This window comes from Sapajus apella, unplaced genomic scaffold, assembly GCF_009761245.1.
Source record: "Sapajus apella isolate SASKATOON/1434 unplaced genomic scaffold, GSC_monkey_1.0 scaffold61, whole genome shotgun sequence".
Taxonomy (NCBI): domain Eukaryota; kingdom Metazoa; phylum Chordata; class Mammalia; order Primates; family Cebidae; genus Sapajus; species Sapajus apella.
In genome coordinates, this window is record NW_022437001.1 from 13,391,594 (window position 1) to 13,408,560 (window position 16,967).

The 16,967-nt window shown below is 36.5% G+C and overlaps 1 protein-coding gene across 2 annotated transcripts in view; it reads right to left on the bottom strand.

Moving 5' to 3' along the window:
- Window positions 1-16,967, bottom strand: part of NAA15 (N-alpha-acetyltransferase 15, NatA auxiliary subunit) — a 56,259-nt gene that overhangs the window by 34,398 nt on the left and 4,894 nt on the right. For both annotated transcript variants that reach the window (XM_032246528.1, XM_032246527.1), the window contains exons 3-10: window positions 14,615-14,772; window positions 13,324-13,458; window positions 11,669-11,822; window positions 8,852-8,971; window positions 7,139-7,234; window positions 6,842-6,948; window positions 4,004-4,076; window positions 586-755 (exon numbers count right to left, since the gene is read on the bottom strand). In XM_032246528.1, coding sequence (XP_032102419.1) covers window positions 586-755; window positions 4,004-4,076; window positions 6,842-6,948; window positions 7,139-7,234; window positions 8,852-8,971; window positions 11,669-11,822; window positions 13,324-13,458; window positions 14,615-14,772 — 1,013 coding nt within the window. The remainder of the gene's footprint in view (window positions 1-585; window positions 756-4,003; window positions 4,077-6,841; window positions 6,949-7,138; window positions 7,235-8,851; window positions 8,972-11,668; window positions 11,823-13,323; window positions 13,459-14,614; window positions 14,773-16,967) is intronic.

The window sequence follows — 16,967 nt, forward strand, 5'->3', positions numbered from 1 at the left end:
CTCGCTAAATAAATTACTGGCTTACTATCAGTTCTTCAAGAGCTTTCATTACTAAATTTTATTTGCAACAAGATAGAGAAGAACCAACTTTATTTTAAGAAGATACTAAAACATATGACTAAAAATTCTCAAGCAAGGCCCAGGAGTTGAGAAGTCAAGAGATAACTTGTAGAATTTACAATAGAATCTTCAGTTTCATCTCATTAACACTGCCAGATACTGATATGTTATACTCAAATGTTAATAGAAATACACATTTCACAGCAAATATAATTACTTTTGGATTACCTAAATACTCTTACTCCCCAGTCCCAAGAGAATTACCCGATATGTGTGAATATATATACATTAATATGTGTGTGTGTATGTGTGTATACAGATGAATGATCAGATTAGTATGACAATGACAAGTCTCAAAGTAATTAGATTGAGAAATGTACTATACTTGTTATTTCATGTTTTTTGAGTTATCAAATGTCATTTTCCTACATTTAGAATCTATAAAAGTACAGGGAAAAAAAATTCTTGTCAAGTCTCATTCCCTTATAAGAAAATTAAAAAAAAAAAAAAAAAAAAGATTTTTACCTTATAGATTTTAGCTTTCACAAGAAAGAGTTCTATTAATGTAGGTGTACTTTCAATAGCAGTATTTATGTACTCCAGAGCAATAGATGGCTGACCAATTTTGTCATAATGTTGTGCCAAGTAGTACTGGACCCAAAGTAATGTGGTTGGTGGTTCCTCCTTTCCATCATCTTAGGGGAAGAGGGAGAGAGGGAGAAGAAACTAAGATGAGGCATTACATATATTAAGAGCACCCCCCAAAATGGTCCCTATTAATGTTTATTAATAAGGGAGGCACTACGAAAGGAGTTTATTTATATATCTAACTATAAAACCCCCCTAAGTCTGTAAGATCTTTGGAAAGGTCCATGTTTTCTGTTCTGCATCCTTACAACTCCTATCACAATGTCTTGCATATAATAGCTTCACGAAACAAACATGGGAGATAAATAAGGTCTAACTACCTAGAAAGAAAACTGAAATAGGTAGTGGGGAGACAAGCTGTACTAGAACTATGAGAGCATACTGATCAGGATGTTGTTTATAAAGGGGGAAAAAATTAAAAATTTTCTCCATTCATGTGAGATAAAAAAAAAAAAAAAAAAAAAAGCCCTGACTGCTTAACTGAGTTTCTAGCTAATGCACCAAACTGTATGTAAACATACTTGTAATGTGGTTGTTTTGAATTTGGTGATTATATTCTTTACATATTTTAATATGCTGAATATGCAAAGATGCATAACTTAAGTCAAATAAAAATTATACCCTAAAAATGAGATGACAAGTAAAAAAGCTTTATATTGTAGTTTATTATTTAATTTTAATATACTCACAAGAAAATGTGCAAGTTAAATATACAATCCACACATTAAAAAATTCTTTTTTAATACAAATTTCTAAAATCTGAGAACTGTTATGTGCTCTCAAAGAAAGCAATGGATTGTTTTTTTGTTTTTTTGTTTTTTTCTCTAGTAAAAGCAGGATGGCTCAGTGGACAAATAATAGGAGTGGAACTCACCAACTCCCCATCTGATAGATCTGCAACAAAAGTGCTGCATATTCTTGGGCATGTCATTGAACCTCTTCCACATTTGTAAAATATGTAGGAAAATGCTGATAATCAAAGGAACATCAGGATGATTAACCAATGAAACCATGGTAACACCTTTTCAAAAAGTACTATTAAAATTAATCTGAGATCTAGAAACAATGACCAACCCAATAGCAATATGCACCCAGGGTCCCATACTGGGCTTTCCCACTATAGGAACCAGAACTCCTAGGAAAAACAATTGATTCCAGATCTGCAGTAGCGGCAATAAACTGGAATATCTTGTCTTATTAACACCCAAGAAGCTATCAACTACTACTATGGTATGTAAAGAATGGGACCATTTGAGATTTAAAACATCAAATATGCTTAAACCCATGAATTTGTAATACTTTTTAAAAATGTATTTGTTGTCTTTGAAGGATGCTACTGAACCAACAATTTATAATTATTTTGAAAACTGATAAAGAAATTTTAAAAAGCAGGGTGCGGGAAAAAAATCCATTTATCATGCTTTTCCTATGCAAACCAAAACATTGTGTAAACAGACAATAGAGGAAGAAAATTTTCTCTTTTAAGATAATAAAGAATAATAGAATATCACCAGTTGGTAATTCTCAACAGTTGCTAACATATAAAACACACACTATATGCCTACAAATAGAAGAATATGCTACCACCTGTAAGAATCTTGCTCACTCCCCTGTTTGAAAAACAAAAACAAAAGCAAAGCCATCAAAACAATACTGAATCTCATCAAATCTCCAGTCGGACCTGTCCATTAGAAAATTCTGTCATGACAGAAGTGTCCTACATTTTCCCTGTCCAACATGGTAGGCGTTAGCTATGTATAGCTATTGAGTAGCACTTAAAATGTGGCTATTGCAGCTGAGAAATGGAATTTATTTAATTTTTTAAAAATTTTAATCAGCCACTGTGCTACTGGCTATCATACTAGCAACAAACTTCTTCATCCAACTACCAGTTTATAGGAAATTCAGAAGGCAAGGAATAATGTGTTAAGCAACACATGGGGTACGGTCAGCAAATTCTGGACTGGGAAAACTGAAAAAAAAAAAATTTCTTCAACAAATAAATTGCTGGAAAAAGGATGGGACAGAAACCCACAGATTACAAGAGTTTAAGAGACATATCAACTAAATTCAAAGTACAATTCTTATCTGGATCTTCATTCAAACAAACTTCAAAAAAGGAAAGACAAGAAAAAAACAATGACATTTATAATATATCTGGAAACGTAAACACAGACTGAATAGTTAAGAAAGTATTAATTTTTGCCCAGCATGGTGGCTCACACCTGTAATCTCAGCACTTTGGGGGGCTGAAGCACTTGAGGTCAGGAGTTTGAGACCAGCCTGGCCTAGCCAACATGGTGAGACCCCGTCTCTGCGAAAAATACAAAAATTAGCCAGGCATAGTGGTGGGCACCGGTAATCCCAGCTACTCAGGAGGCTGAGGAAGGAGAATCACTTGCCCATGGGAGGCGGAGGCTGCAGTGAACTGAGATCGTGTCACTGCACTCAAGCCTGGACGACAGAGCACGAATCCATCTCAAAAAAAAATAATAATAATATAATAATAATAATAATAATTTTCAGGCATGAGTGGTATTAGGCTATATTTTAGGTTAAGTCCTTCTCTTTAGACATACTGAAATATCCATGGATAAAATGATGTGATATTTAGAATCTGCTTCAGAATAATATGGGAGTAGAGAAAAGTAGGAGAGGCTATAAATAAATTCAATACAAATTAAAAATCATTGAAACTGAGTGTTGGGTAAAGAGAGGATCATTATACTGATAATTTGGTTTTGTGAATATTTTTAAACTTTTAAATAACATTCTTTTCAATAAACCAATATGAGGCTGGACACAGTGGCCCATGCCTATAATCCCAACACTTTAAGAGGCCAATGCAAGATGACCACTTGAGTCCAGGAGATTGAGACCAGCCTGGGCAACAAAGTGAGACCTTATGTCTACAAAAAATTGAAAAATTAGCCTTGCATGGTGGTGCATGCCTGTGTTCCCAGCTACACAGAAGGCGGGAGGATTGCTTGAGCCCAGGAGGTCAAGGCTGCAGTGAGCTGTGTTCACACCACTACACTCCATCCTGGGGAACAGAGCAAGACCATGTCTCAAAAAATACCCAAAATACAAAAAACAAAGATAATGTAATTCTCTTCTAACCAAATATCATCACACAATGTGCAAATTAATGTATCTCCATCTTAGAGGGAAAAAAAATTTAATGCACTAGTGCTTACTGCCTAAGTAATTAATAATACTGACCTTCTGATTAAGAATTTCACAATATATTAAAAATTTGCAAGATGTTTTTAAAACGTAAAACTTGAGCACTTACCATTGGGGTTAAATAACCGGCAGCTTTTTAGAGAGGTTTCATAACCTACTACTAACTCTTCTATGATTGCCACCTAGAGTATAAATACACAAACACACTTTAATAGAAAAAAGTTACTATTCTTATGCAAAATGTGTTATTTTCTACTAAAACACTGAATAAACACTCCAACACACACACTCTCCTTTTAAATATCTTAACCTCTAGATATAAATTTTAAAATACATCATACTTTTGCACAGGAGTGCATTAAGATGTAATTTTCTAAAAACTTATTGGTTAGAAGTTTTTAGAAACTTCTAAAAACTGCTAGAACTTCTTAAAACTGCTAGAAAATAAAGCACCAGCTGAACATGAAATCAGGAAAGAGTTGGACAAAGAGGCAATGTTGTGGACGATTTATATCTTGATTCTTTATCAAAAATAGCATAAAATGGCCGGGCGCGGTGGCTCAAGCCTGTAATCCCAGCACTTTGGGAGGCCGAGGCGGGTGGACCATGAGGTCAAGAGATGGAGACCATCCTGGTCAACATGGTGAAACCCCATCTCTACTAAAAATACAAAAAATTAGCTGGGCATGGTGGTGCGTGCCTGTAATCCCAGCTACTCAGGAGGCTGAGGCAGGAGAATTGCCTGAACCCAGGAGGCGGAGGTTGTGGTGAGCCGAGATCGCGCCATTGCACTCCAGCCTGGGTAACAAGAGCGAAACTCCGTCTCAAAAAAAAAAAAAAAAATAGCATAAAATAACACCCATGGCAAACATTTGCACTTAAGAATTAAACGCTATGTGAAAAGAGAAATTCCCTAAGTAGGTGACAGTAATCAACTTTCAATTTCATAATCCAGGGGAAAACATTAGTAAAACTCAAAGTTTAGAGTTTCTGAGATCCAGAAGAATGAGTGGCCATCCATCTTTGGTTTCTCTTGAGTCTTGACTATACTACTTGCTCCTGGCTTCCTGAGAGATCTCTGAGCACTTTTTATTTACTACTTCTGTTCTTTGTTTAATCCATGTTTAATGGATTTCTATTACTATTACAGCTTTCTTGAATGATCTCAACTTAACTGACTCAACAGGCTAATATCAGCTCTCCTCAAAACCTCAGTAAATTGTGAAGACTAATGATTGCAGCTAGGTTATTCTGGTGCATCCATGTTCCCTCCCATAAGTTGGGCTACATGCCAACTAAGACTGTTTTGTTTTTTCAAACCTCTTTGAATCAGTTGCATTTATTATCCTAATGAGAGAATTCAGTATTGTGTAAACTTAAGAAATGAGAACGGAAAGAATTGTTCCCTAAATTGAATACCAAAGAAAAACTAAAAAGATAAATTAGGTATTTATAACCAGTTTAGATCTAAATGAAAATATCCTAAGTAGAAGAAAATCATAAAAATATAAGATTCTATACTTAAGACCACTTCATAAGCATCAAAGTCTGACTCTTTCAAAACTGAAAATAACAGATCATACTTGGCCAGGCATGGTGGCTCAAGCTTGTAATCCCAGCACTTTAGGAGGCCAAGGCAGGCGAATCACCTGAGGTCAGGAGTTCAAGACCAGCCTGGCCAACATGGCAAAACCCCGTCTCTACTAAAAATACAATTAGCTTGGTGTGGTGGCAATGTGCCTGTAATCCCAGCTACTTGGGAGGCAGAGGCAGGAGAATCACTAGAACCTGGAAGGCAGAGGTTGCAGTGAGCCAAGATCATGCCATTGCATTCCGGCCTGGGCGACAACAGCTAAACTCCACCTCAAAAAAAAAAAAAAAAAAAAAAAAAATCATGTTTTATGGATGTGATTTATGCAAGAAAAAAAGTTAAAGAGCAATCAAAGAAGACCATACATTGGGCCACCAACAGAAGACTGGCAAATAAATGCACATTACGTAATTCTGGTTGAAGTGTTTGGTATGTTTCCTTTGTTCCATCTTTGACTCTTCAATGTAACTGATTATTTACAATCTAATCAATATGTCTTGATGAAACTATACTTATCAGCAAAATAATCTAAATTAAGATTAAAATACCCTTGGCTGGGCATGGTGGCTCACGCCTATAATCCCAGCACTTTGAGAGGCTAAGGTAGGCAGATCATTTGAGGTCAGGAATTGAAGACCAGCCTGGCCAACATGGTGAAACCCTGTCTCTACGAAAAATACAAAAATTAGCCAGACATGGTGGCACGCACCTGTAATCCCAGCTACTTGGGAGGCTGTGGCACGAGAATTGCTTGAACCCAGAAGGCAGAGGTTGCAGTGGGCCCAGGTTGCACCACTGCACAGCCTGGGCAACAGAGCAAAATTCAGTCTCGAGAAAAAAAAAAAAAAAAAAAAAAACCTAACTAAAATACCCTCTCTAAAGAAGCATTGTGAATATTATTAACATGTAGCTGAAAGAGTAAGCTGACTTACTAGAACATCAAACAAACTCTTCTGACAGAACATTCTGTCTACCGAATAAAAAATGGAGAAAGATTACTAAGCTGAAACTTAAGTTAAAACAACAAAACCAAAACACTCCTGGCTCTGACCATGAACAGGATTAGAGAAAATGGTGACGAAATCATTACCTTATCAACTTTTCATAACCTACAGTGGCTCATCAAAAGTTTATTGGCAGAAAGGAAACAGAAAACAAATAAGCACTAAGTTACTGGGCTAAAAAGAGGGCGAAATGGTAAACGGAGGAATTAAAAAGCATTTAAGTTGCAAACTGGGAGGCCTGACACAAGATTCACAAAACATGTACTACTAGGCACAGATAATCAAGAATCAATAATTCCAAATACTGAGTAAAGAAATGGTAGCCAAAAGAAAATACCGTATTTCACTTTACCTTTTCTTTATCTTTGTATAATGATCTTAAAGTATTGAAGACTGGTGGGCAACCCTTGCTGAAATTCATCCTTAGGAACTTATCCAAACATTCTTTAAACTTCTCACCTTGGAAGAGAAAAATCCTTTTGGCTTATATTTATCAAGTATGTACTTACATTTACCAACTTACATTTAGTAGAGCTGTCAGACAACTGTAACAATGTATAGTTCAACCTTAATATGCATATTCATACTTAAAACCAAGAAAAGAAACTAAATCATAAAAGCATTTTTATTCCTTTGCAATTATTCTCACCAGATAAAAAGTTTAACGGCAGCCTTCGTGGCACCAGTCCCCTAGGATATTTAGTCCAGGCCTCCTCGTAAATTTTTAGCCGTTCTAACATATTAGCTGCAGACAAAAAAAAAAAAAAAAAAATTCTTTGTTATATGTGATTATAAATTGTATATTTTTTTCCTGGAAAATTACAAATTTCTCAAATTATATTAAAATGCTAATATTTAAAAGAAAATTGGAATTATTTGTAATCATATCTAATATTTCAACAATCATTTTAGGCTATTTCCTTTCAATTTTTTTATCTTAAATACATAATTATCTTTACCCTGTTCTGCTTTAGGTAGGTTTTTAAAACCTGAGAACTCCTCTAGTTCTGAAAAGGCCTTGCTTATCATGTTTCCACATATTCTTCTCCTACTATTCTCTTCCTCTAACACCTCTCCTATGATTTTGGCCGTGGCCTCACTTCCATTCAATTAAAATTTTTATTTCAGTAAGTAGGTTTTTCATTTCAGATTCCTAATTGGTACTTCTAACTATTCATGTTTCACGGCAGCAATTCTATCTTAGATTCCTCCATCATCTCTACTCTTCCTTTTGCAGACAATTGTGATTACCTTTCTTGCTGGTGTTCCTAAAACAGTCTGAGAATCTTTGTTACAAAGTAATCTGCAACATGAGGTTTCTCTTGTATATTTCAATGGCTCACAAACAGCCTTGAAGGAAACAAATCAGATAATCTCTGCAGAGGATCCTGCCTATTTGTTTTTGTGCCTGTTCCCACAAGTGGACCCCATTTATGGGAGAGGGTGACTGGGGGAGCACAGAGAGTCTGAATGTAAGTTTGAGTGACAGAAATTTAAAACCTCTTCCCAAAAAGGAACAGTGATGCTCATTCAGCTTGGCTACATTTATGTGACCCTGGCAAGTCACTCTGATGCAGCCACATCTTACCACAGAGCTTATGCTTGCTTTTAGGAATATAGTTCCATTTCTGTCAGTGGAAACTTCCTTTTTTCTAAAAAGACAGAGTTGCCATGTTGCCCATGTGGAACTCAAACTCCTGGGCTCCAGCAATCCTCCTGCCCCAGCCTCACAAAGTGCTGGGATCACAAGTATGAGCCCCTACACCTGATGTCCTTTCATGTTTTTGATGCTACTATACATTTGTGAATTTTTTTCTAAATTTGTTTCTAAAATCATTTCTTCAACCACTCTATAAATATGCAGAAGAGAGGTTTCAGAACATGCTCTATCTGTCGTATTAAAGAGAAGTTTGAAAATGTACTTTTGTATTCCAATTTTTTTTTTTTTTTTTTTTTTTTTTGGAGAGAGTCTCACTCTATTGTCCAGGCTGAAGTATCGTGGCACTGTGTTGGCTCATTGCAACCTCCACTTCCTGGGTTCAAGCAATTCTTGTGCCTCAGTCTCCCAAGTAGCTGGAACTGCAGGTGCACACCACTGCGCAGGCTAATTTTTTGTATTTTAGTAGAGACAGGGTTTCACCATGTTGCCCAGGCAGATCTCAAACTCCCTAGCTGAGGCAATCTGCCCACCTCAGCCTCCCAAAGCGCTGGGGTTACAGGCGTGAGCCACTGTGCCTGGCCTTTATTCAGATTTTGAACCAATTCTTAACCACAGTTACTGTAGTTGTGTTTTTCAGTGAGTAAATAAAAGATACATTAACAAAAGAAGCAATAAAACTTAGTAAGTTTTAAACAATACTACCTGGCTTGAGTGCTTTTTCCAAGCCTTTGTAATAGGCCCAGTTTTCAGGATTTCTCTCTTGCAATCCTCTATAAACATCTGCAGCATCTTCCAAACGACACAGTTGTAACAGAAGTTCCCCTGATTAAAAGCAGGAAAAAAAATTAAATATCTGAAAAAATCTTCTAATTAGAACTTTAACTTTTCCTCAAATTTTCTCTTAAAATCTCATTATAAATCAATGTGCTAAGTGGACAGATCTGGTATCCTCCTGAGTTCCCAGTTCCCTTAAGATCATTTACCAAGTTGTTTTATCATCTCCTTCCTTTTTTGAAGTTCACATTATGTAGAAATGCCATCCTCGTCACATCCTCAATTTATTCAGAAAATCTGTCCAATGCCAAGCCAGTTTCCCACATTCACTGAACACACCGTCACCAGGCAATCTTCTATTCCTCAATTATTCCTGATATCATAACTTCAGCATCCAAATTAATGACTCAATCCGATATCCTAACCTTATAATCCCTTAATCATCTATAAAACAATTCTGCTATAGCAGCCCTTAATCTGGCCACATTCAAAATCACCTAGACTTTACCTTTTAATGTCTTCCAAGAAGCAAATAAGCACCCTATTTTAAGCTTAACTATCTTTTATTTCCTTTTGTCTCACTAATCCTACTATTCAACTACACAGAAAAAATGCCTATCAGCAATTGGTTGACTCACTGCTTGCGTTCCCTAGGTTGTATAACCAATCACATCCCTGAATGATATATGGAGCCCCAATTATCAAAATCAATCTGGAAACCTAGGCTCTTTTGTTTACTAATTTTAAAGCCCAGATCATCCCAATTGTTTATTTGCTCCACACTTTCTCATGGAAGGAAACAAGCTAGAAGAAGAGAGAGACAGTGGTTTCACTATTATATATGAGCTCCAAAGTCACATAGGCTTCAAATACTCAGGATTCCTTTTCCCTATCTTTATTTAATGTGCTTCCCTTCATCCAAGGTATTATTTTAAGCCACTACTTCATCCTTGCATCCTTCCCTTTCTGTTGCATCTTTCACTCTCATTTGATAATAAAAATGAACACTTATTGAGTACTCACATGCCAGTGACCTTTTTTTTTTTTCACTGAGACACAGTCTCACTCTGTTACCCCAGCTGGAGTGCAGTGGTGCAATCAATCACAGCTCACTGCAAACTTGACCTCCTGGGCTCAAGTAAGCCTACCACCCCAGTCTCACTAGTAGCTAGAACTACAGGCATGTGCCACCATTCCTGGCTTATTTTTTGTGTTTTGTAGAGATGGGTTTTTGCCGTGTTGCCCAAGCTGGTCTAGAACTCCTAGGCTCAAGCGATCCACCCACCTCGGTCTGCCAAAGTGCTGGGATTATAAGCGTGAGTCATCATACCCCAACACAAGTGACTTTTACACATTTCATATGCATTAACTAATTCAATTCTCAGAACTTTATCAGATAGGTTACTATTATTTTCATCACTTTAAAACTGAGAGGACTCAAGTAAACTTGCTAAGTAAGGGTCTTGCAGATCTCTTTTAAATGGACTTGGGCTTTTACCATCCTTCTTCCAGAGGCTCAGAAAGTGCTTCTATTAGGTCACCAATGACTTCTAAATTGCTAAAAATCCACTGATCAGTTCTGAGTCCTTTATCTAACTTGACTTATCTGCCACTCTCCTTCATTAATAAAATTATCAAAGGGGTAAAATGAAAATAATTTGTCATTTATTTCCATAAAGAAACAAGGCCAAAGCCTTGACTCTGGTCATAGAGCTACTTAGTGGCCAATGAGGCAAGTTTTTCCCAGACTTGTGATCTTTTCATTAAGTCAGAAATTTCCTTCCTTTATGATTAACAGACTACTAAAGGATGACTACTTCAAATGAAAGAAGGTTGCCTTGGATCTGCAGTTCATGAGAGAGCTCCCTCCAAGAGCCTCAGCCTTCCAGCTTTTCCTGTCAGTAGCGTTATCCTCTGATGAAAGCTCATCTGGCAAACAATGGCTATACCTATTACACACATGGATATGTATTACACTTTTCCAGTGTTCAACCTCAAGGTGAGCCAAGGGAATTTGAAACCAGCAAAGTTTAGTTCCCTAGGCTAGCAAGGACAAAGCAGCATTTCAAAAGGTAATTTTTTAAAAAGTACTTGTCCTTTCATTATTTGTTATTCTTCTTTCATTTTCTATAATCACACCCTCAACTTCTAAAACTGTTAAGACTTGTTTTTCTCAGCTCTCTGATAAGAGGGATCTACCCCTCCTATCACAATCTACACATATGAACCCAAATATCTCGTCTCTCTTTCTTTCAGAATTTATATTCGTTCAATATCATTGAAGGCACTGAGATTAACCATAAAGACTCTCAGAAATATCCTATATGTATTTTAGTAAAGACTTATTCATCAATATATATCATTAGCAATAAATCTGGCACATACTACATATACTGTTATTTGTTAATAAACTGTTTCTAAGAAATTTAATCCTCTGTCTTATAAAACTAAGTAATTGTCTCAAGTTTACATCAAATTTCATAATATTTTCAATACAAAGATACTTAAAGAATGCTATGAGTCATTTCATTCAACTCTTTTTTATTGTTCACAATTATCTTTCTCCTCTATCTATAATATTGTTTAATATTTTCCCACATTACAAATTATTCAAAGTACATAAGAAATAGATTTTCCATCATCAAAAAGCTGAATTATATATAACTGTCAGCAGCAACTAGATTTTTCAGCTTTGCTCTTTGTCATATTTCAGTATTAGAATAAATGACATTCTTTTAAGAATACCTTTGGTTTCTTCTACAGCAAGTTTATCACAAATCTGCTTTTCATAGGTACAAAGATGTTCCAAAGCTTCTCTATAGAGACCTGCTTCCCGAAGAACTTGATTCTGATATAGAAGTAGTTCACTATATTCATAGTCCACCTTATCAGGGGATGTCTGTATATGGATATAAGGAATAATGACAGTAAGAATTTCATTTTCATATCAGAAAATTGTTTAACATCTGGTTAATAAAACTAATTTTTTAAAAATTCTTAAGGCTCTGTCTATGGAGCAACTAAGTAAATAAGGACAATATTGGGATACAACAGGTTGAATAAAATAATAATACATTAAGTCCTTACATACAATAAATATGGGGAAGAAGGGAAGGATCTTACTCAGCAGTAGAATGCCAAATAATAAACCTACAAGTATGCCAAGAATTAAGAAAATAACCATTTTGCAACTATCATGGTAATAGCTGATTCAGGCAAAAATCATAATCAATGAATGCTAAAACTAGATGGTGAAAGTTTGAACAGGCTATTCAGTCTCAGACTACATATTAAACACAAAGAGAAAAAAATAAGTTTACAGTTGCAAATACAACTTTCACCATGTAATCAAAAGGAATGAACTGATGGCATGTGCCTCTTGATGGGATGAACTGAGAAGGACCCAACATCGCTTCTCTGGTTTCCTGCCAAGATAACAAAACTCTATCTAACAATGAGGAACCATCACACGAATTCAAATTGACGGACATCCTGCAAGAGCACAGCCTTCTTCAAAAATGTCTATGTCATAAAATACAAAGGAAGTTCTCAAAACTTAGCTCAGATTAAAAGAGGCTGAAATGATAACTAAATGCAAGGTATGATTCTTTAATTTTTTTTTCCCCCGAGATAGAGTCTCACTTTGTCACCCAGGCTGGAGTGCAGTGGCATGATCTTGGCTCACTGCAACCTCCGCCTCCTGGGTTCAAGCGATTCTCCTGCCTCAACTTCCCAAGTAGCTGGGACTACAGGTATGTGCCACCATGCCTGGCTAATTTTTGTTTTTGTTTTTTTTTTTTTAAGTAGAGACGGGGTTTCACCATATTGATCAGGCTGGTCTTGAACTCCTGACCTTGTGATCCGCCCGCCTCGGCCTCCCAAAGTGCTGGGATTACAGGCGTGATCCACTGTGCCCGGCCACAAGGTAAGATTCTTAATTTGGATCCTGCAATGAAATCAAATCACTAGAAAGGCTACTACTAGGACAATTAGTAAATTCTGAATATGGGCTGGGGATTAGATAACAATCTATCAATGTTAAATGTCCTAATTTCCATAATCTATCCATATAATACTACCTAGAGAACTGACTATACAGTTATTTTTAGAAAATACACACTAAAGCATTTAGAGGTAAAAGAGTATGACGTCTTGCAATTAGTCTGAAATGTTTAAGGAAGAAAATTAAAATAAACAGATACACACATTTTTAAAGTAAATGTACCAAATATTAACAATTAGTTTAACATGAATGAACCCCTACGTAGAGTTCTTTGTGCTGTTCTTGCAACTTTTTTTTCTATAAGTTCGAAACTATTTCAAAATTAAAAACCAGACTATGCACACTTTTTTAAGTTATACTTAGAATCAGACTTAGTAAAATGGCTTCTAGTTTCTACCTGTTGTGTTTTCCTAAATTCTTCTAAAATCTTTGCTGCCATTTCATAATCTTCTAATAAATGGTAAGCAATAGCATAACCAATCCATGATGCTCTCTGTGCAGGTCGAAGCTGAAGTAATTGATATCTCGTTTCCTTTCAAAGAAAAGAAAATAAACACTTTTTCTTAGGCTTTCAGTTACAGCAAGTGCTCCTTTAAAAGATCATTATTAATTTATACCACAAACCTAAGCATTTTACAACACAATGCTGGGAACAATAACGGAAAATAGTTCAAACATCTATATTGTGTAGTTTTATGGAGGTAAAGAAATATTTGTTAAGAACATAATGAAGCCTCCAAGCTAATCTTAGATTTTTTTTTTTTTTTTAAACTTAAGGCCAGATACCCTTCTTTATTTCTTGATCTGCTTACTCCAAGAAAAGAGACAGGATAGAAAAGATGGTACAAAGAAAAAATATTCAAAAGTTCTTTTAAAAATTAAGTGTCCAACTACAGAGTTAAGATATATTTGGAGGACAATTCACAGCAGGTACTATCATATAAAAAAGGAAAGAATTTGAAAGAGGAACTAAATAGATCTAACACTGATTTAAGGGTTAAAACTGATACTACAAAAACATATTAGACTCAGTGGAAGCAGAAAGAAGAAACAAAACATTTGCTTTTGCCAGGTGTGGTGGCTCATGCCGATAATCCTAGCACTTGGGGAGGCTGAGGCGGGTGGACTGCCTGAGCTCCAGAATTTGAGACCAGCCTGAGCAACATGGTGAAACCTTGTCTCTACTAGAATATAAAAAATGAGCTGGGCATGGTGGCACATGCCTATAGTACCAGCTACTCAGGAGGCTTGACACACAAGAACTGCTTGAACCCAGGATGTGGAAATTCCACTAAGTTGAGATCATACCACTGCACTCCACCTGGGCAACAGAGCAAGACTCTAATGTCTAAAAAAAAAATTGCTTTCCAGAAAAATGTGTGAAGTAAATGTTAGAGTTATATGTCAATACCAGACAGAAGCATTGTTTGAGGAGTACTGATGTCAATTTTAACAGATTAAGTTAACCCTACACAGTAGTCCAAATCTGCCTCATCATAAAATAATTTATTTATAAAGATCTGCTTATTCCAATCATAAACACAACCACTATGGCAGGAGGAAAAAAGGTATTCAATTAAATTCTCTTCAAAATAAAATAAACAATTTCTGTATTAGAAAGTACGCAAAGTTGTACGTATTTTCCCCTTGGAATAATAATTTAAAAAAAAAATCTCTATTTTACTTACTCTGTAACCCTCAAGATCTCGCATTTGAATCTGTAGTAAGGAAAGGTCCCTTAAGATTTGAAGATTGTCTTTATCCCATTTTAGTGCATTTCTGTAACACTTAATGGCTTCATCATACTTCTTGTCTGACCTCTGAAGAAGGCCATAAACATGCCAACCTAAAGAATGTAGTTAAGGATACAACCTACAAGTCCAAAAGTACTAATCCAAATGACTTCCCAAAAAACTTGGAGAACTACAGCCATTTATAAAATTATAGGCTTAAAAAGAGGGAGAAGGAGAGACTTTAAAGCTACAAACCAGTTTAATACAGTGGAAAAGATCACAGCTTTTGGAGCCAGAGAAAATTAGGTCTAGCCTGTCTTATCAGCTCTGTAACCTTGGACAAATCAGTCTCAGTAAGTTTCCTTATTTATAAAATGTAAACAGAAATCGTCTATGCAGCAAATCATACTAGTGACAACTAAGTGGGACAGCATATATAAAGGGCTCACTGGCTGGCACAAAGTCAATATATATATATATATATATATATATATATATATAAGCAGTTACTTTATTACTAATAGTATAAGGAAAAAGAAGGAATGGGTCTTCATGGAATATAATTATGTAAAGTCGTAAAGATTTTATTCTCTTGAACTAACAAGGTCCTTAGGATAACCCTTAGTGTAATACAAACTTTCTAAAACTCAGCCACAACCCTTAGTATCATATAAAGTTTGTAAAACTCAGCCACAATCCTTAGTGTAACACAAAGTTTTTAAAATTCAGCCACACATAAAATAAAAACATTTCACTCATTTAACCAGTAATCATTTAAACCTTTTGCTTTTTTTTGAGACAGAGTCTTGTTCTGTCACCCAGTTTGGAGTGTCGTGGCATGACCTTTGCTCACTGCAACCTGCGCTCAAGTGATCCTCCCACTTCAGCCTCCTAAGTAGCTGTGACTACAGGCGCTCACCAGCATGCCGGCTATTTTTTGTACTTTTGGTAGAGATGGGATCTCACGCGAGATGGTCTCAAACTCCTAAGCTCAAGCTTGGCCTCTCAAAGTGCTAGGATTACAGGTGTGAGCCCCACACCCAGCCTAAAACTTCTTAGTAACTAAGACGTAGGTCATCAAAATAGTTTAATATATTCAAAGATCTTAAAGTCTAGAAAAGAACAGACAAATAAGCAAAATTAAAGTAGATTGTAAAAACTGCTATAAAGGAGGAAAATATTCTATCTACATCCCTAATACAGGCCTTTTTCACTTTTCTTAATTACTGTACCAGCTACCCAATCCACCTATCTTCAGTCTTTCTTTTATTCTTCTACCAAAGTAACTCGATTTTGTTTTGTTGTGTTTTTTAAACGAGACAGGGCCTTGCTCTCTCACCTAGGCTACAGTGCAGTGGCATGCTCATAGCTCACAGTAGCTTCAAAGTCCTGGGCTCAAACAATCCTTCTACTGCAGCTTCCAGAGCAGCTAGGACCGCAGGCACAGTGCCACCACCACCACATGCAGCTAATTTTTTTATTTCTATAGAGACATGGTCTTACTACGATGCCCAGACCAGTTTTGAACTCCTGGCCTCAAGTGATCCTCCTGCCTCAGCCTCCCAAAGTGATGGGATTACCAGCATGAGTCACTGTGGCTGGCCCAAAATAATCCTTCTAAAACACAATCAAAAGAAAAAAGGGAGTCGAATTCCCTTTCCAGAAACTTACAATGTTTCTTTCTGAGATCAAGTTCAAACTCCAACCTGGCCAGGTGCAGTGGCTCATACCTATAATACCAGCATTATGGGAGGCAGAGGCGGGCGGATCACTTCAGGTCAGGAGTTCAAGACCAGCCTGGCCAACATTGCAAAATCTTGTCTCTACTAAAAATACAAAAAACACAAAAAACATCCGGGCATGGTGGCTTGTGCCAGTATTCCCAGCTACTAAGGAGGCTGAGGCAAGAGAATTACTTGAACATGGGAGGCAGAGGTTGCAGTAAGCCAAGATCACACCACTACACTCCAGGCCGGGTGACAGAGTAAAACTCTTGTCTCAAAAAAAAAAAAAAAAAACCTTCAATCTAACAACTTTTAGGCCAGATATCCTCAATAGCAATAAAATACAGAATGTTGGCTGGTTATGGTGGCTCGCACCTGTAATCCCAGCACTTTGGGAGGCCGAGGTAGGTGGATGGCTTGAGGTCAGGAGTTTGAGACCAGCCTGGACAACATGATGAAACCCTGTCTCTGATAAAAATACAAAAATTAGCCCGGCGTGGTGGCACATGCCTGTAATTCCAGCTACTTGGGAGGCTGAGGCAGGAGAATCACTTGAACCTGGAAGGCAGAGGTTGCAGTGAGCT